At 74.6% G+C, this 18,074-nt stretch overlaps 3 protein-coding genes across 4 annotated transcripts in view; 1 reads left to right on the top strand and 2 right to left on the bottom strand.

Annotated features, from left to right (window-relative positions):
- PRR15L (proline rich 15 like) overlaps positions 1–2,084 on the top strand; it is a 3,441-nt gene extending 1,357 nt beyond the window's left edge. The window contains exons 1-2 of one of the 2 annotated variants that reach the window (XM_082778758.1): positions 290–719; positions 1,200–2,084. In XM_082778758.1, coding sequence (XP_082634884.1) covers positions 1,213–1,503 — 291 coding nt within the window. In that variant the 5' untranslated portion in view covers positions 290–719; positions 1,200–1,212 and the 3' untranslated portion in view covers positions 1,504–2,084. Of the gene's footprint in view, positions 1–289; positions 720–1,199 lie in introns of those variants that run through there. The other variant, XM_082778759.1, reaches the window with a different exon arrangement.
- Positions 2,085–3,351: 1,267 nt separating this feature from the next.
- On the bottom strand, positions 3,352–5,888 carry PNPO (pyridoxamine 5'-phosphate oxidase). The gene is made up of 7 exons (XM_082779297.1): positions 5,781–5,888; positions 5,082–5,206; positions 4,913–5,012; positions 4,749–4,802; positions 4,335–4,463; positions 4,175–4,245; positions 3,352–4,083 (listed from the first exon to the last, which is right to left on the bottom strand). Exons 1-7 carry the CDS (start codon positions 5,823–5,825, stop codon positions 3,918–3,920), a joined length of 690 nt encoding a protein of 229 aa, XP_082635423.1. The 5' UTR covers positions 5,826–5,888; the 3' UTR covers positions 3,352–3,917.
- A 626-nt stretch (positions 5,889–6,514) lies between these two features.
- On the bottom strand, positions 6,515–13,705 carry SP2 (Sp2 transcription factor). Its single transcript, XM_082779285.1, has 7 exons — positions 13,626–13,705; positions 11,423–11,494; positions 9,958–10,914; positions 9,163–9,457; positions 7,571–7,745; positions 7,292–7,485; positions 6,515–6,961 (listed from the first exon to the last, which is right to left on the bottom strand). The coding sequence occupies exons 2-7, from the start codon at positions 11,483–11,485 to the stop codon at positions 6,861–6,863; spliced, it is 1,785 nt and encodes a 594-aa protein (XP_082635411.1). The 5' UTR covers positions 11,486–11,494; positions 13,626–13,705; the 3' UTR covers positions 6,515–6,860.
- Positions 13,706–18,074: the final 4,369 nt, after the last annotated feature.

Raw genomic sequence — 18,074 nt, 5'->3', positions numbered from 1 at the left:
GCGGGGGGAAAGAGCGCCACGCGCCGCTGTTCTGATTGGCGGAGAGGAGGGGGCGCCTGACCAATAGGAGCGGGGCTCCGCCGGGACGTGCACTCAAGACGGAGCGGAGCGCGCATGCGCAGTGCCGCGCGGGCGGCAAGGAACGGACACGGGGCAGCACGGGGATGGCCCCGCCCCCTCCCGTCTGGCCCCGCCCCCTCCCGGTCAGGCCCCGCCCCAACCATTCAGGGCTCCGCCCCCGCTCATTCAGGCCCCGCCCCTCACGGCCAGGCCCCGCCCCTCGCCCCCCGCTCCGTGCCCCCTCCGCTCGTTCCCCCCCCCCCCGGTGCCCCCCGGTAGCGCCGCGCTGCGGGGGGGCCCCGGGGGGCTCCGGGGGCTCCCTCCGGGCCCTGCCCGGCCCCAGCCCCGTGCCCCCGGCGGCCCCGCGCCCCCCCCGGCCCGCCCCGGCCCCGTCCGGTACCGGGGGGCCGAACCCGCCGGGAACCGGCCCGGGGAGCCCGGAGCGGGGCCGGGGCTCGGGGCCCGTGGCCGCCGCTCCCCGTCATGAATATTCAGCGCTGCGCGGCCCGGCCCCGCCGCCTGCCCGGCGGGAGGGGTTTGGGCGCGGGTTCACCTTGAGTCGCGGCGGGGCAGCGGCAGGTGCGGGCCCTGCCCGGTACCCGGTACCCGGAGTGCCCGGTGCCCGGTGTGCCCGGCCCACGGCGGGGCGGGAGGCGCAGGTACGGGCAGCGGCGAGGCTCTCGGGGGGGCGCGGGGAGCCACCAGCCCAGCCGTGGGCACCTGCCACTGGCGGTGCCACCGGGCACGACACGGCCCCAAGGCGGGGGGACCCGAAGCACCGGGGGTTTGGGTCACGTCCCGCTGCTGGGTGACGCGGGGGCCTCGAAAGCCAGCACCGAAAACACCGCCAGGGGCACGGGGGCAGCGCTCGGTGGCTGGAGGAACCGGGTGGGGGCTGTGGGACGGGGGCGGGTGTGGGGGGGACAGAGCCCAGCACAGGGAACCCCCGTGGCCGCCCCACTGCCACCCGCAGCACCGGGGCTGGGACACAAGGCCCCGGCCCCCAGCAGCTCCCGGCTGCTTCCCGGTTCCTGTTTGCTCCCGGGGCCGCCGCCGGCCCTGCAGGGGGGCAGCCGGGGACACGGCAGACCCCGGTGCTGCCGGCCCCTTCCCGGCCATAACCCCCCCGTCCCCCCCAGGCGCCCCGCGGCCATGGCCGAGAGCCACAGCTGGTGGAAGCTGACCTTCCTGCGGAAGCGCAAGTCCATGCCCCAGGTGCTCTACGACAGCCCCGACGTCCACGCCGGCGACGGCCCCGAGGGTAACGGCGAGGGGGGGACACCCGAGTACACCGCCCGCCTGGAGAAGATCGTGGACAAGAGCAGCAAAGGCAAACACGTGAAGGTCTCCAACTCCGGGCGCTTCAAGGAAAAGAAGAAGGTGCGGGCGACGCTGGCCGACAACCCCGGCCTTTGCACGGGCAGCGAGCGGGAGGAGAAATGAGGCCGGGAGGGGGCACGGTCCCGGTGGGTCGCGGCCGCCCTGCCCCCTGCAGCCCCCTGTCCTGCTCAGCTCGGGGCCGGTGACACGATGGAGCGGGGGGGCTCGCTGCGGGGCTGGCCGGACCCCCCCCAGCACCTCGGCAGGAGAAGTGACTCGGGATGGACTTTATTGAAGCAGAAAGCCACAAGCCTGGGGGAGCTGCAGGAGCCCTGGCCCCGGGGGTGACACCGGGCAGAGCCCTGGGGCTGCCACCACCCCGCACTCTGGCAGCTGCTGACACCGGGCCCGTTGCTCCCATCTGGATCCAGCCCCGGGCCCGCAGGACGGAGCAAACCCTCAGGGAGCGGCTCCCGCGGGGACCAGGGAGGGCCGCGGTGTCCCCACAGTGTCCCCGCGCTGTCCCCGCCGTGTGCTGCCCACCCCAGGACCTGCTCTTTGCTCCCGGAAGGGGAGAGCCGCGCACAGCCGGTGGCCGGGCCGCCCTCGCAGCCCCTCTGCGTGTTTGTTTCTTTTCCTGGGAGCTGCGCCCTTTGTGAGCTCTCGCTGCTGTTCCGTGTCAATAAAGCAGGGCTGGGAACAAAGGCAGCGCGGTGCCCGGTGCGGCTGCCCTGGGGCACGGGGCCGGTGGCGGAGCTGTGCCACGAGGCACGGGCGGTTCCGGGCCCCGGGGCTCCGAGCCAAGCTCCGGGGCTGCTCCGGGGAGTCCCCGGCCCCAGGGAGGCACAACCGCACCCGACCACGCACGGAACGGGACCGGGACCGGGCAGCCCCGGCACGCTGCGGGCTGGGAGGGGCAGGGGGGGCTGCCAGCGGTGCCCCCAGCCCCGGGGGTGCACCGGGGGCTCGCCCTCCCCCCAGAACGGGGGCAGCCACACGCCTGCAACAAGGCCCCGGCCCTCGTAAAAACCGACCCGCACCAAGCCAGACCCCTTCCCTGGCACAAAGCCCCTGCCAGGGCAGCCCGGGCTTCCCAGCAGCTCCCGCCCCGGGGCTGTTTGCTCTCCAAACACGCTCACAAGGTGCTCTTTGTGCTCTTTGTCCCGTGCTGGCAGCACCCAAGGGTTCCTGCCCCAAAGGGACGGGAGAAGGGGGAGGGTGCGTGGCCGGCACCCACCGGCTGGCGCCACCCGTTACGGTGGTGCCGGGGCTCCCAGTGCCATGGGGGCACACAGGGCGGGAGGTCGCAGTCTCGGGTCACCCTCTGTGGTGGGCACCCAGCTGAGCCCCCAGCCCCACACTGGGACACGCAGCCACCTCCTGGAGGTGCCACCAGCCCCACGTCCCCTCCTCCCTACCCCAGGCTGTCAGGCACTGTGGTGGCACCATCCCCATCCCAATACATCCTATCCCATCCCATCCCATCCCGCGCCACCCAGCTGGGCTTGGCCCAGCTCCAGGGGGTTCCTGGCTCTGGCACAGGACCCGAGGTGACAGCAGCGCCTGAGCCCTGCGGGGACGTGGGGCAGCCCTGGGCTGGGCACAGCCGGGGAGCTGCCGAGGGGCAGGGGAGGTGCCGCACCCCACCGGGGGCTCTCCCCCCTGAGCAGCCGGTGGGCTCACACAGCCCCACAGCACCGGGGGCTCTGCTCCCCCCCAGGGGACCCCCTGGCTGTGGGACCCCCGCAGCAGGCCCCGGGGACCCTCCTGCCAAGGCCGCGTGTCCCCACGTTGCCCCTCAGCGGGGCCCGATCCTGCCCTGGGCGCACACGGCTGGAGGGGGCGAAGGTTTTGGGCCCCAGTTTCGCTGGGACGCGGCCCAGGAGGTGGCGCGGGGCCGGGCAGGGCGGCAGCAGCCTCTGCTGGGGAGCGCAGCCAAGCCCAGCTCTGCTGGGTGAAGATTAACCCACGGCCACGCACGGCTCCACTCGGGCGGCATTTATTGCTCCCGAGCCGGGAGGAAGCAGCGCAGAGCAGGCAGGGCACAGGGCCCAGCAGCACACGGCCGGCCACCAACACCCACGGGGACAAAGCCACAATTAAGTTAATTACTGCACGGACTGAGCGCACGGCGCGGCTCCAGCTAAAGCACGAGGCTCGATTGGTCCCAGCAGCACAGGACGAGGGCAGGGGATTCACGGGGCTCTTTCCTGGCCCCCACGTCGTTACCATAATTAATAAGTCATCGCCATGATTAATTAGCCACCAGCGGCCCCAGGAGCAATTGCTCCCCACGTGCCGGTGGGGGGAAGCGGGGGGGTTGTGGGACGGAGCAGCCCCCACCTGCGGCAGACACGAGGGGGCTGCAGGGCCCGGGGGCTCCCGGGCACCCCGAAGCCCACCACGAGTCTCTCCGGCGGGGCAGAGCGAGGCCACCGCGCCTGGGGCACGGCGGGGACACGGAGGGGACACAGGGGGGACACGGGGGGGACACGGGGGGGTCATGCAGTGGGCTTGGCACAAGTAACGGGGCAGCCTCAGGGGGCGAGGCGCTCGAACACCCACTCGCCCTCCCCGCGTCGCGTCATGGGCCCGGGGGGCTCCGCGCCGTCCCGCAGGCGCCGGAAGACGATGCGGTCGTGCAGGCGGCTGGTTTGGCCCTGCCAGAACTCCACCACGTCGGGCTGCAGGATGTAGCCGCCCCTGGGGGGAGATGCGGGAGGTGAGGGGGTCCCACGACGCGGCACGGCCCTGGGCTGCTCCCGGATGCCCCCGACGCCCCCGGGCGGCTCACCAGTCCTCCGGCTTCGGCACCGGCACGTCCCGGTACTTCTCCTCCAGCTCCGCGTTCCTCTTCATCAGGTACTGCGGGGGAGGAAGGGGCCGGGGCTGGAGCACGGCAGGGGCAGGGGCAGGGTCCCGGCTGCTGATGGACCCCCGGCCCCGCCGCTCACCTCCCTGTCGGGGATGACGGTGCTCTGCTGGCTGGCCACGGCCCCGATCTGGCTGCTCCTGGGCCGGGAGTGGAAATACTGCTCTGACTCCTCCTCGGACAGCCGCCTCACCGAGCCCTCGATCCGCACCTGCACAGGGCAGCCTCAGGTGGGCTCAGGCTGCCCACGGGCCCTGGCAGCCCCCAGGCCCGGCCCCATGTCACCCCCCACGTCCCCACCGCACGGACACCCCCGTCCCGCCTCACCCCCGTCCCATCTCACTGCATGGGGCCTGTCCCTCGCAGCCAGGCAGAAGGGGCCGGGACGCACCCAGAGAGCCCCAACCCCGATGCAGGAGCCCCGAATCCCCCCCAGTTTGGGGCTGACACCACACCGAGGACGCGGCCCCGTCCCTCCGCCACCCCCGGGACGCACCTGGCGGTTGAGGGGCTCCCAGTAGAAGACGAGCGAGGCGAAGGGGTTGGAGTCCTGCGGCGGGGCAGAGCCGTCAGCGGGCGGGCGGCCCCCGGGAGCACCCCAACACCGGGGGGGGCTCATCCCGCAGCCCCCCCCAGCCCCCGGTGCCCCCCGGTGCTCACCAGCTCCCTGCCCTTGCGGCTCTGGCGGTTGGTGAAGAAGCGGAACCCGTCCTGCCCGAAGCCCTTCAGCAGCACCATGCGGGCCGAGGGCTTCCCGTCCCTGCGGCGGGAGGCGGCGGCGGTGAGCGGGCGGTGGCCGGGCCCCCCCCGCGCCCACCCCCGGCCTCACCTGCTGCAGGTGGCCAGGCACATGGCGTTGGCCTCGCCCACCGCCGGGCACCGCAGCGCCTCCGCCAGCCAGGCCCCGAACTGAGCCACCGGGTCCCGGGACGCCAGGTGCCGCTCCTCGAACGCCTGGGGGGGGGGACGGGGACGGGGCCGGTGTCAGAGCCCCGAGCACGGGCACGGGGCCTGCCCGGGCCTGGAACCCCACTGACCCCAGGTGACCCCAGGTGACCCCAGGTGACCCCCCGTACACCCCAGCCTCCCGGTAACCCCCCGGTACCCCAGCCCGCCCCTGTTGGCCCTGGCTCCCCGGGGGTCCCCCGGTGACCCCAGATGACCCCAGTACTCCTCAGTACCCCCAGCCCCCCGGTAACACTGCAGTAACCCCCCGGTACCTCCCCGGCCCCGCTGCCTCCCGGTAGCCCCCCGTTACCCCCGGCCCTCCCCCATTGCCCCCAGTGACCCCTGGTACCCCCCAGTTCCCCCAGTAAGCCCCCGGCACCTCCCCAGCCCCACCGCCCCAGGCCTCCCGGTGGCCTCCCGGTAACCCCCCGGCCCCCTGGCGGTCACCCGGTGCCTCCCGGTATCCCCCGGTACCTCCCCGGCCACACCGGCCCCAACCTCCCGGTATCCTCCGGTACCTCCCGGTTCCTCCCGGTTGCCCCCCGTCTCCCGGTGCCTCCCGGTGCCCCCCAGCCCCCACCTCCTCGGCCCCCCGGTACTCCATCCTCATGGCCCCCAGCTCCATCCCCGCCGTCCGAGCGGGGTCTCCCCGCGCCGCCCCCCGCCCCCCGCCGCCCGCCGCCGCCGCCCCGCCCACGGGGCGTGGTCGCACTCGGGCCCCGCCCACCGAGCAGCCAATGGGGAGCCGCGCCACGGCCCCGCCTCGGCGGAGAGCGTTCAGCCAATCAGGACGCGCGGGGCCGGAAGTGGCGCCCCGGTGTAAACAACACCGAGGGGGGGCCTTAAAGGCGCAGCGACCCCGGCGGGGGGCACCGGGGGGAACCGGGGCCGGGCCCTCGACAGCAGCCCCGCCCCCTCCCCGGTGCGGCCCGCAGGGTGGGGGGGGGGCTCCGCGGGCACAGCCGGCGTGGAGCAGCTCCGTGGGGCCGCACAGCCCCAGCTGGGGCCGGTGCAGCTGGAAATGGGCCAAAAAACGGGGATTTGGGGACAAAACCGGGCTCGGGGCGGAAATAACGGGCCGGGGGGGGGCACGGGGAAGGCGGGGGGGGCAGGGCTGAGGGAAAAGGCGCTGGAAGAGGGGGAGAAATGGGGGGAAAAACACGAGGAAAAATAAAACCGGGGGGGTGGGAGGGGAGTGGGGGGCGGGAGGGAGCCCCCAGGGCCCCCCCCGGTACCGGGGCCCCCCCCACGCGCACGGCGGCCGCAGCAGGGCCCGGAGGGCGCCGACCTGAGACAAAGGGGGCGGGGCCGGGCCGTATTTATACAATTTATAACTTTAAATATAAAGTAGGAATGTGCTGCGGGGGCGCTCCCCGCCGGGACCGCAGCCCCCCCCCCCCCCTCCTGCGGGCCTGCCCCCGCCGGGCTCGGGGCTCGGCCCCGGGAGTCCCGTGAGGGGGCGGCCCCCGGAGCCCCTCACCCCGGGCAGGCTCCGCGCGGGGCCCGGCGCTGGCCGAGGGCGTCCCCGGGGGCTGTGCGGGGGGGACGCGGCCGGGGGCCGGGGGCCTGGAGTGCTGCGGGGGCGGCGGGGGCCCGGGACGGCGCCCGGTGTCCCCGCGCGGCGGCCCCGTGAGGGCTGTGCACGGGGCGGGTCCCGGCCCTACAAGTTCTTGGTGACCAGGTGGGTTTTGTAGTGCTTCGTCAGGTGGTCGCTGCGCATGAAGCGCTTCTGGCACTGCGCGCACTCGAAGCGTTTGTCACCTGCGGGGACGGAGAGCAGCGGCCGTCAGCACCGGGAGGCCCCGGGGACACCCCCACACCCCCCCCCCCCGGCCCCGGGCAGGACCCCCCGGAGGCGGTGAGGTGCCCGCAGGTCCCCTGGGCAGCCCCCCCGCCACCACCACCACAGAGCCCGGAGCGGGCCGGCAGCCCCCGGCTCCCCAGTGCCTCCCAGCAGCTCCACCACACCCCACCAGTGGCTGCTGGAGGCCCCAGCTCATCCCCGGGCTCTGCGCCTGGGACCCCTGCGAGGCCGGGGGCTGCCGGGGGCTGCCCTGGGAGGGGGGGGAGCCGCGCGGCGGGGCCGCAGACCTGTGTGGGTGCGCGCGTGCCGCTGCAGCTCGTCGCTGCGTGTGAAGCGCTTCCCGCAGAACACCCAGTTGCAGACGAAGGGCCGCTCCCCGGTGTGCAGGCGCACGTGGGCGCGCAGCAGCGAGGTCTTGCGGAAGGTCCGGCCGCACTCGGGGATGTGGCAGATGTGCTTCTTCTTCCCCTGGTCCCCCGGCCTGGCGGGCAGAGCGGGAGGGCGGGCATGAGGCGGTGGCGGCGGCGGAGAGACCCCCGGGGGCCGGCCCCGCGCCCCCCCCTCACCTCTTGTCGCCGTCCTTGCAGTTGGGGCAGGTGCAGGCCATGCGGCGCCGCTTCTCCCCCGGCTGCGCCTCCCCCGCCAGCGCCTGCTCCATCTGCAGCTGGATCTGCGTGGGGCTCAGCCCGCTGATGGTCAGGTTGTTGCCGGAGACGTTCTGCACCGTCAGCTGCTGCTGCCCTGCGGGGGGAAACGGGGAGTCAGAGCCCAGCCCCCGCGGGGACGGGACGGGACGGGACGGGACGGACCCCAGGAGGGCTCCCCGGGCCCCGGCGCCCCAGCCCCGCATGCGGCCCTGCCCCGGCCCCGCCTCGTGCTGGCCCCGCGCCGGGCCGGTAAGTCCCTTTTTTTCTGAATATACTGTGCGGTTTTTCAAAGTTTTTGGTTTGACCCATTCGGGGTGGGGAAACGGCCAAAGAGGAAACGAAAAAGAAACTTTGAAAAAACGTGCAATATATTGACCAAAAAACGGGACTTACCCCGGACCCTACGGGCCGCTCCACGCCCGGGCGCTCACGGAGGCGGCAGGGCCTGGGCCTCGCACGGCACCCGGCGGCCGCGGGGGGGCTGCAAAGAAGAAGAGGGGGTCAGCGACAGCGACAGCGAGCACGGGGGCAGCAGGCGGGGAGAGGCTGGGGGGCGGCAGCCGAGCAAGGAGGGGGTGTGCGGGGGGGGGCAGGCAGAGCAGAGGCGCCTCCAGGTCCCGGAGGCTCGTGGCAGAGCAGCCGTTGGCCCCCCCAAAGCCACCCCAGGGACCGTGGTGCGCTGAGCCCCGCAGGGCTGTGCTGACCCCGCTGGGCTGAGCAAGAGCCGGCGGCTCCCAACTGCCAAAGGGACTGGAGCCAGGGGGGCACCAGCAGCTCCCTGCATGGCAGCGCAGATCAAGGCACTGCCCGGCCGCAGCCGCCAGCTCGGGGCTGGGGACGTTCAGCCAGGGCAGGACGGGGGGGGCTGCGGGGACGTGGGGCTCGGGGCAGGCGCTGGGGAGCGGGGTGTGCCGGGCGTGCCGGGTGTGCCGGGGGCTCGAGGGCCCGGGGCTGCTGTGGGCTACGGGAGGGAGCAGCCCCGGGGAGCCGAGGAGCCGGGTTTGCTCCCAGGGAGCAGCGACGCCTCGCGGCAGGGCCTGCCTGCGACAGGGCTGTTTGGGGGGGGGCTGCAGGCCCTGAGGAGCCCCCAGCACCCTGTGCCCGCTGCCTGGCTGGGTCCCTGCCCCCCCCCCCGAGGCACACAGCTCGGCCCCGGGCCAGGCTCAGCCTCCCCTGTGCACGGCTCAGCAGCTCGTGGGGCTCCCAGGTGCCGCTCAGACCCATCCCACAGCCCTGTGGGACTGACACCACCAGTGGGGGCTACAGCAGCTGCCCCCCCCAGCCCCGCAAAGCCAGAACGCCCCCCCATGAAACACTCAGGGCCTCCAGCGAGCAGCTGAGGACACCCGGTGCCCAGCAGCGCCCAGCCTCGGGTCATGAGGCACCCACTGATGGAGCCGCCGCGTCCCCGCTGCCCGGCGCGCTGCCGGGGGTCTCCGTGCCCCCACGCGGGGGCTGCCCGCGCCCCCTGCCCCCTCCCACCCCCCCGCCCGGCGCAGCACGCGGCCCACCTCCGCTGTTGGTGATGGTGACGGGCACGCCCTGCACTTGCACGCCGTTGATGTTGATGGTCTGCATGGCCTGCGCTGCAGCCGCCAGCTGCGCCGCGCTCAGGCTGATGACGCCGCCGGCGGGGGCGATCTTGGGCAGCGGCCGCTCCTTGCGCCCCGCGGGCTTCTTGCCGCCCCCCCCCGGGCTGCGGGACACGGGGCTGCCGCACGAGGTGCCGGACGGGGCCACCGGCACGGCTGGGGCTTCCTGCAGCAGCACCGTCTGCAGCTCCCCCGACGGCGTTTTGAAGTAGACCTGGTGGGAGGAGGGGAGGAGTGAGGCCCCCCCCGAGCACGAGGAGACGAGGGGCTGCCCGAAGCTGCCCGAAGCTGCCCGAAGCTGCCCCAGCCCCTGAATCCCGCAGGCCTCCTGCCCACACGGTCTGGCCTCGCACGGCAGCAGGGGGCTGCTCTGGCCCCGCAGCCTTTCCCATGGCAGCAGCGCCGTCCTGCAGCCCCCTCCTGCCCCTCCCTGAGCTTCTGCACGGGCTGGGGACCGGCCTGAGCCAGCACCACAGCAGAGCCCTCGAGGACACGGCGCTCCTGCAGGTGCCGTGAGATGAGGCAGAGGGGATGAGGCTTCACAGAGCCCCCGCGAGGAGCAGCTGCACCCCCAGCCCCTCTCAGACACCAGACAATCCACGTGAGCCGTGCCCGAGCCCGACACTGAGCCGGGGCTGCCCGGCGGCTCCCAGAACCCCTCAGATCCTTCAAAAGCTGGGTGAGGGCGGAGGGACACGGCAGGGGACGGCGTACCTGCGTGGGAGCAGGGTCCGTGGTCTGGATCTGGAAGTTCTGGGAGGATTTCTGGGGCACGGTGGGCAGCGTGGCGGAGGCGGCCTGCACCACGCGCAGCGCCTGCTGCGGGATCTGCACCACCTGCGGCTCCTGCTTGGGCTGCACCACCTGCACCTGCTGCACCACGGCCGGCTGGCCCGAGCCCGGGCTCTGCACGATCAGCAGGTTGTTCCCCGCCTGGATGATGTTCTCGGCCGTCGTCTCGATCAGCACCGTCTCCACCTGCTCGGCCACGGCCACGGCGGCGGCGGGCTGGCCGGGGGACGCGGCTTTCTTGCGGGTTTTCCTGCCGGCCTTGGAGGGGCTCTCGGCCACCACCTGCGCCTGCGCCCCCGGCTCGGCCGCGCCCACCAGGCTGCCCACGGGCAGGGCGAGCGCCACGTTGCCGCCGCCGGGCAGCTTGACCACGCCGCCGGCCCCCTGCCCCGGCGACGCCGCCCCCTTCTGCGCCGGGGCCGGTTTGATGGGCACGGGCTTGTGGGAGGCGGAGGACGGGGCGAGGATGGCCTGGTTGGTGCCCGGGATGATCTGGATCTGGTTGGCGAGGTTGGGAGGCACCTGGATGGCCGGAGCCCCCGGCGGCTGCAGCTGGGGCACCGCCTGGTACTGGATGTTGGCGGCCGCGCGCGGCCCCTTGTTGATGACGGCGGGGTTCTGGATGGCAAAAACCAGCTGCCCCCCGGCGTAGGAGGCGCCGAGCTGGGAGCCCTGCAGCTGGAAGAGGTTCCCCTTCGATGACAGGATCCCCAAGTTGTTCTTCCCAGAGCCCAGAGGGAGCGGAGCAGGTTTGATGGGGACGAGTTTGCGAGGCGTTGGCTGAGGAGGGGCGGGAGGAGTCACGGCGGCTTCCACGGCGGGGGGGCCGATTTTGCTACATGTGGCTGCCAGGAGGGCCAGGGGGGACGGCTGCGAGTCCTGGGGGGGAGACGGGCACGGTGGAGACGGGCCGGAGCCGAAGGGGCCCCAGAGCACTGAGCGAGGGGAAGGGTCCGCGCCCCTGGAGCTAACCCAGCCCGCGCCCACGGAACACCTCGTTAAGCGAGCGGCTTAATTACCCGCACCACGTGAGCCCTGCGCTCACCCCAGCCGTGTGGCTTTTAGCCACCGGGACGGCGGCTGCCTTGTAATCGTGTGTCTGCGCTCGCAGCCCCGTGGAGCCGCACACGCCCTGCACGTCTGGGGCTGCCCACACCTCCCCTGCACGCCCCTGCAGCGCCTCGAGCCGCTGCCATGCCCCCACCTCCTCCCGGCGGCCGCAGCTAACGCGACCCCGGGGGTCCTTAGGGCCACACAGCAGGGGCAGGAGGCACAGCCCCCACCACGCAGCCCCGAGGGGGCTGGGAACGTGCCCAGAGCGCGGCTCCCCGGCCCGTCCTGCCAGCGGCCTCCTCCCGTGGGCAGGGGGGGCGGCCCCGGGGCTCACCTGTGCGGAGGAGGCGGCGGGCTGCAGGTACTCGCTGGGGCTGACGGCGGCCGTGGCAGCCATGCTGTCGGTCTGCGGGAGGAAGCAGAGAGGGGAGTGAGCCCCGCAGCGACCCCGCGGCTCCTCGCAGCGCCCAGCCCAGGCCCCCGCGCCCGAGGGGCTCCCCTGGCATCGCCCAAACCCCCCCCCAGGCCTGCCTCCAAACGGGGCCAGAGAAACCTCACCAGGTCACCGCCTCCCCCCTGCGCCTGCCTTCGGCCTTCACTGGCCACCGAAGGCGAATGGTGGCCGCAGTGAGTGGCCAACCACGGGGCAACGGGCACCGGGCTGAGGCCCTGGCACATTTGCTCTTTTGTCCCTGCAAGGCCCTGGGCTGTCGGGGAGCACCACAGCCCCCCAGACCCTCCCCTGGGGGCAGCCTCCCGGCACCCAGCCCACGCCGTGCCCCTGCCACTTGTTTTTTCCGCTCAGGGAACCTCAGAGGACTGCGTTTTGGTGCTGGCTGGTGTTTTTCCAGGCTGGAAAAGCCTCGTTTCACTTATTTCGGCACGCTGCTGGTGCTGAATGTTGGCGAGTCGTTGTGTAACCAGCGCTCACTGCCAGCGGGGCCTGGGGAGGCCGAGAGTGGCAGGGGCCAGGGGCACAGGGCTGGGGGCACGGGGCCGGCAGCGCCTCGCTCGGAGCCGTGTGCCGGGGCCGTGGGCTCGGGGAGCTGCGAAACCCCAGCGGGGAGCCCAGGGCCTCGAAGGCCTCGTGCCCTGCACCAGGGGACGCTCCCCTTCCCCGCAGCCTGCCTGAGCTCCAGGGCTGCGCCCTCCCAGAGCAGAATTAGAGCACGGCCGAGGATTAGCAGCCCTGACTACAAAGCGGAGCGGGGCTGAGCTGGCCGCAGACATCAGAGGGACGGCAGCAGCCACACAAACAAACCCGGGCCGGGCCGGGCGAAGCCCCGTGCGAGTTCCTGCCTCCTACACCTCGTGTCCATGCAGCGGGGACAGCGCCCGTCCCCTCCTGTCCCATCCTGGGGCCGTAACGTGGCGCTCACGGCCTGGTGGTGCTAGGAGGGCACCAGAGCCGGTGGCTTCCCTGTCCCTGAGCCCCCCCGGGGTCCTCTCACTGAACTCAGCCCAGAACCGCCGCTGGCTGCGGGCACAAACAGCTCCGCGGGGCTCACACCGAGCAGCTTGGGCCCAGCTCGACCCCGTGGCTGCCACTGCCCGGCACCGGGACGTCCCCCGAGGCAGCCCAGGAGCAGAGACTCCTGAACCTCCCCTTCGTCCAAGCCTCCTCCCTCCTTCCCCCCCAGTCCCGGGAGCCGTTCTGTGCCTCAGCCTCCCCCCTGCCTGCACCCCCGGTACCGGCCACCTGCCCGCACCCCGAGGGGCTCCGGGGGCCTGCCGGGAGCTCGGGGCACACGGAGGGAGCCTCCCTCAGGGGTTTGATCACCGGGGCGGTGCCGTTACCGGCGATACCCCACGGGACACACGGGGGGGGGTTCCCCGTGCAGCCCGGGGGCACAGGGAGGTGGCTGCAGGCAGCCCCACGGCTCCCGGGGGTCGGGGGCAGCTGTGCGCGCTCCCTGACTCCCAGCCCTATCGCGACAGCCTCGTATCGCGACAGCCCCGTTACCCTGAATGAGCCACCCCGGCAGCTCCGCCCCGGCGGAGGGCGCAGAGCGGGCACGGCCCCGGCCCTGCCCCCGTCTCCCCCGGGACCGCCCCGGGACCAGCAGGGACGGGGGGGGCAGCCCCGGCCCGGTGCTCACCCGCTGCCGGAGCCGGCAGCCGCAGGGACCGTTACCGGCGGGCACCGGGCGGGTTCGGAGCCCCGGGGGGGGAGGTCCCGGGGGGGAGGTCCCGGGAGCCGCCTCGGCCCGGGCCTGCCCCGGTTCGGCGCCCGCCGCCTGCCCGGGACCGGGACCGGGGGGATGGGGGGGGGGGGGGCAGCGCCGACCCCCCCGGCCCCGCTCCCGTTCCCGCCGCGCTCCCCGGGGGGGCGGGACCAGCCCCGGGCCCGCCCCCGCCCCCGCCCCGCCGGGCCCCGGAAGCGCCGCCCGCCCGCCCGGCGCGGGGAGGGCGGGGCGGGGCGGGCCGCGGGGGCTTCACGCCCCTTCCGGGCCCGGCCCCGCCGCCGCCGCCGCCGCCCCCCCCGCCCCCCCTCCCCTCGCCCCGGTGCCCCCCCCCCCCCGCGGTCCCGCTCAGACCGGCCGGGGCGGCGGCGGCGGCGGCTGCGACCCCCTCACGGCGCCATCTTCCTCCTGCGGGGCCGCCCGGGCACCGCCCTGCAAGCCCCGCCCCCTCGGCGGCCTCCGGCCCAATCCCCGCCCGGCTCGGCCGAGCTGCGGCCAACGGGCGGCGAGGGGCCCGATCGGCGGCCAATCCGCCGCGCCCGGCCGTTTGACGGGCGGCTCCGCCGAGCAATGGGGAGCGGTGATGGAGGGACGGCTCCGCCAATGGGCGCGGATCGGCGTTGTGACGGACGGAAGAGGAGACCCAATGGGAGGGCGGAGCTTTGATTGACAGCTCGGCCGCTCAATGAGAGCGAGCGCAGCGCGTCCCAGTCCGCGCACTGACTGCCAAGCTTCCGAGGCGGGGAGGCGGGCTTCCTCGGGGGCGGGAGCCGCACGGCAGCACCCTCTCTGATTGGTCGAAGCGCGGCGTGACCGACAGGAGGGAGAACCAATGGAAGGAGCGGGGCGTGTCCGCGCCCCCTGGGATTGGCTGCGTGCCCGGGGCGGGGGGCGGCGGGGTCACGTGATGTGTGGGGCCGGCGGCGGTGGCGGCGGCCGGGGCCTGGCGGGGCAGCGGGGCGCCCCCCCCCCCGACCCTCCCGACCCCTCCCCCCGTGCCCCCGGTGTCCCCGTGGCTCCCGCCCCGCCCCGGCCGCGGGCCCGGCCGCTCCCGGTGCCGCTGGAGCCGGGGAGTTGCCGGGCGCTGCGCGGTGTCTGCGGCCCCGCGGCCTGCCCCGTGCGGCCAGCGCCGCCCCCGGGCTGCCGCCAGGCACCGGCGCCGCCGCCTCCCCCGGCTCCTCCCGGCCCCCCCGGCCCTGTGCAGGGGTCCCGGGCCCGGTCCCGGGGCCGCCCCCCTCGCGCCGTGCCGGGGCCAGGAGCCTGGGGCCGTTGGGGGCACCGGGGCTGGCGGGAGGCCACAGGGCAGCCGCCCCCGCCGCCTGTCCCCGCCGCCCACGGTGCTCGCGGTGCCGCTGCCCGGGCAGGCCCGGTCCTGCCGCTCCCTGCCTCAGTTTCCCCGGGCGTGCAGCGACGCCGGCTCTGGGCCGCGAGCCCGGCGCGGACGCGAGCGCAGGCACGGCTCGGCCTGCCTGGAACGGGGCCGGCCCCGCTGCGGGCGCTGAGCCCCCCCCGGTGCCCCCCGGAGCCGGGAGCGGGGCCTGGGGAGGTGCCGGTGCCGGGGATGTGGGGAGCGGGGCAGCGCTGCTGCTGCAGCCACCGCGCGGCTCTGGGTGTTTCCTGTCCCCTCCCGGCCCTGAGTTTTGTTGCCAAATACCCAATTTTTGTGGGTTTTCGCTTGGCAGGGAAATGGGGTTCCCTGGTCCCCCCAGCTCCAGGGGTTCCCTGGAAATGGGGTTTGGCAAACGGGGGGGCGCCAAGGGAACCGCCAGCCCCGGCACGGCCTCGTCCCACGTCCCTGTCCCCAACGCCTGTGCCTTGCTCTGTTGCTTGTGGGTTCGTGGGACAAGGGGCTGGGCAGTGGGGTGGGGTGGGGACACGGGGACATGGGGACACGGGGACCCAGATCCATGCGGCAGGGCCCCAGCCAGGTTGCGCCAGGAGCCCCGCAGGGCCTGGAGCCGCGACGTGGGCCCGTCCCCACAAGTCCCCGTCCCCACGGGTCCCGTCCCTGCCCTCCCCTCCCCGGCCGTCCCCGAGCCCGGGGCTGCTGGCGGCTGCTCAGAGCCCACACGCAATTAAAGCAATTAGGGCACCTCCGCAGCCCGGCAGCCCATCTCTGCCGAGATCATTAACTGTTCTTAATGATTTCTTCGAAGAATTAGCAGGCGGTTTGCAGAGCCCCTGCTGGGGGTGGCGGGGCCGGCGTGGGGACGGGGACGGGGCCGGTGCCGTCACCGCTGCCCGGGGGCCCTGACGTCAGCCCCGCGCTGCCTCCGCGCCTTTGATCCCCGGCGGGAGCCCAACCTGCTCCTGCGCCAACCTGGGGGGCTCCGGGCACCGGGAGGAGGCGGCGAAGGCACGGCCGGGTGGCGCCTGGCCTGGCCTGGCCTCGTGTCCCCGTCCCCGGCACGGCCGCGTGTCCCCAACCCCAGTACAGCAAACGCGTCCCCATCACAGCCACACGGCCCCGTGCCTGGCACGGCCAAATGTCCCCGTCCCCATCACAGCCACATGGCCCCGTCCCCATCACGGCCGCACGGCCCCGTCCCCAGCTCATCCGCGTGCCCCGACGCCGGTGCGCGGTGCCGGGAGCTCCCCCCCGCCGTGCCAGGGCTCTCCCCGCACGGTGCCCGGCGGCCGGGTCGGGGCAGGCGGGTGGCGGTAGGCAGGGAGCTGGCAGGGGGGTAATTAAAAGCCGCGGCTGAATCACGCCGGGCTGTCAGCTCCCTCGGCGGGGCAGGGGAGGCCGTCGCGCTGCAGCGCTCGAGTCCCGACAGTTCCTGCTCGGGTAAGAAACGCCGCCCCGGGGCGCGCCGCGACCGGGCACGGCCTCGGGCAGGGGAGGGAGTCGCGATAATCGCGCTGATAGCTCCGCCGGCCGGCAGCGCGGCCTCCCGCCGGCCCCGGGCATCCTCGGGGCGGGGGCCGGGGCTGCGGGGGGCCGGGGGGCAGGAGCGGGTCCCCCCGCGCCCCTCGGGGGGCTCCGGCAGCGGGGGCCGTGCCGGGCCGTGCCCTCGGTGCCATGTCCTCGGCGCTGTGCCCGGCACGGGGACGGGGACGGCTTCGGGTCCCCGTGCTGCGGGTGCCGGGGGGTCCCACGGGGTTCGGGCACCTGTCCCCCGGCCGGGCCCTCGCTGGGCTCTGCGCCCCCGGTTTGCCCACCCGTGGGTGCGGGGAGCCATGGGGCTGCGGCACCCGCTCCCAGACCCGTCTGCCCCCGGCCCCGCGCCGCGGCTGGAGCGGGGCCACCCCCGGCAGGCTCGGGGCCCCCCGGGGCCGTCTGGGCGCGGGGCCGGGGGCAGCCCCTTCCCGAGCTCGGGGCTCGCTGCCAGGGCGCCCGCGGGTGGCGGATCCGGGCGCCTGGGCTCTCCCTGTCTGAGGCCCCGAGGCCCCCCCGGGGGCTCCCCCCGGGCCGCGCTGACCCAGACGGCGCAGCCCCGCGGGCCGAGCCGGGGCAGGACCGGTTGCCATCGCCCCGTGGCACCGGCTGCGGCCCCCCCGGCACCTGCCCGCGGGCACCCGGCCCCCGCCGAGCTCAGCACCCACAGGCGTGGGCAGGCGCAGCCACGGGGGGGGGGGCACGCACACACACACCTGGCATCGCCGTGCAGGTGCGCACACACACACACACACACACACACACACACACACACCAGCCCCCCCCGTGTGAGCCCCGCGCCCCCACACACACCGTCCCACCACCCGGCCCTGCCGGTGCCCCCGTGCCGGCCCCAGCCCCCCCGGCAGCGGGGCCGGGCTCTGGGGAGCGGCGGGGGCCGAGGGCTGGGTGCGGGGGCTCGGCTGCCTCCCGCCCAGCCGCACAGCGGGGGCCCGGTGCCGTTTTGGGGACGCCGACCCCCGCTGACCCCCTTGGGGCCCCTCTGGGGGTGCCAGATTGGCTCCTGCTGCCCCGGCACACGGAGAGATTTGAGGCATTCGCCTCTCGCCTTGTAATTTATGCAAATGGGCTCTGTAATTAGCTGTAATTTCAAGGCACGGCTCGGGGTTTCAGACGCTCCACGGCGAGGAGATGCCCCCCCGCCCCCCTCCTCATGGGCACCATTCCCCCCATGGGTGGTCCCAGCAGGGGCCCCAGCGCTGCTCCAGGTGGCTCCAGGAGCCCCCAGCCCCACGCAGCCAGGCCCCTGCCCCCAAGCCCCTGCCCCCAAGCCCCCCGCCCGCCCCAGCACCCCCAGTCCCCACAGCCCCACGGCCCCGTGTCACTGGGGGCGAGTGGGGGCTGCACCAGCGGCCACCCCCCTGGGGGCAGTAGGAGAGGAGCCAGAGCAGCCGCCCCCCCCTGCCAGGACCCATCTGCCCCCTGCTCCCCCAGTCTCACAGCACTGGGGAGACTGGGACGGGCCCCTGGTGGGATGTGCCACATCCCCGCCACGTGTGCAGAACGTGGGGAAAGGGGCAATTCGTGCACGGGGCGTGGGGAAGGGGACGTTTAACACACGGGCCGTGGGGACAGGATCACCCTCAGCTCCGCGGGGTCCCCGCTCCTCACAGCGCCTCGCAGGGGTCCCCGCTCCCGGCCCCACAGAGCTGCCGGGTCCCCACGGGGTGGCCGGGCAGGGGGGGGCTCTGCGCCACCGCCCCCGGCTCCAAAGATGCCAGGCACCCAGGGGCTGGGACATCCCGGGGACACGGTGCCCGCTGTCCCCCGGGGCTCCCCGGGGTGCAGGGGGAGCCCCGCATAGCAGGGACCCCGCAGCCCTCCTGCCCGCTCAAGGCACCGGGGACACCCCAGAGTGATGTGGGACGTGGGGCTGGGGTCCGGCTGTGCCCCCCCGTGTGCCC

Source organism: Aythya marila (assembly GCF_965140915.1).
Source record: "Aythya marila genome assembly, chromosome: 25".
In the NCBI taxonomy this organism is placed as follows: Eukaryota; Metazoa; Chordata; class Aves; order Anseriformes; family Anatidae; genus Aythya; species Aythya marila.
This window is presented reverse-complemented; position numbering and strand designations above follow the sequence as displayed.

Excerpts from the sequence above, each read along its gene's own strand:
- PNPO (XM_082779297.1), bottom strand. The coding sequence starts at position 5,825 with ATGGAGCTGGGGGCCATGAGGATGGAGTACCGGGGGGCCGAGGAG. Across the intron at positions 4,464-4,748 it reads GGGAGCCCCTCAACCGCCAG|GTGCGGATCGAGGGCTCGGT; the intron begins GTGCGTCCCGGG and ends TGCCCTGTGCAG. Across the intron at positions 4,084-4,174 it reads GTGCCGAAGCCGGAGGACTG|GGGCGGCTACATCCTGCAGC; the intron begins GTGAGCCGCCCG and ends ATCTCCCCCCAG.
- SP2 (XM_082779285.1), bottom strand. The coding sequence starts at position 11,485 with ATGGCTGCCACGGCCGCCGTCAGCCCCAGCGAGTACCTGCAGCCCGCC. Across the intron at positions 10,915-11,422 it reads CCGCCGCCTCCTCCGCACAG|GACTCGCAGCCGTCCCCCCT; the intron begins GTGAGCCCCGGG and ends TCTCCCCCCCAG. Across the intron at positions 6,962-7,291 it reads GCACGCGCGCACCCACACAG|GTGACAAACGCTTCGAGTGC; the intron begins GTCTGCGGCCCC and ends CCGTCCCCGCAG.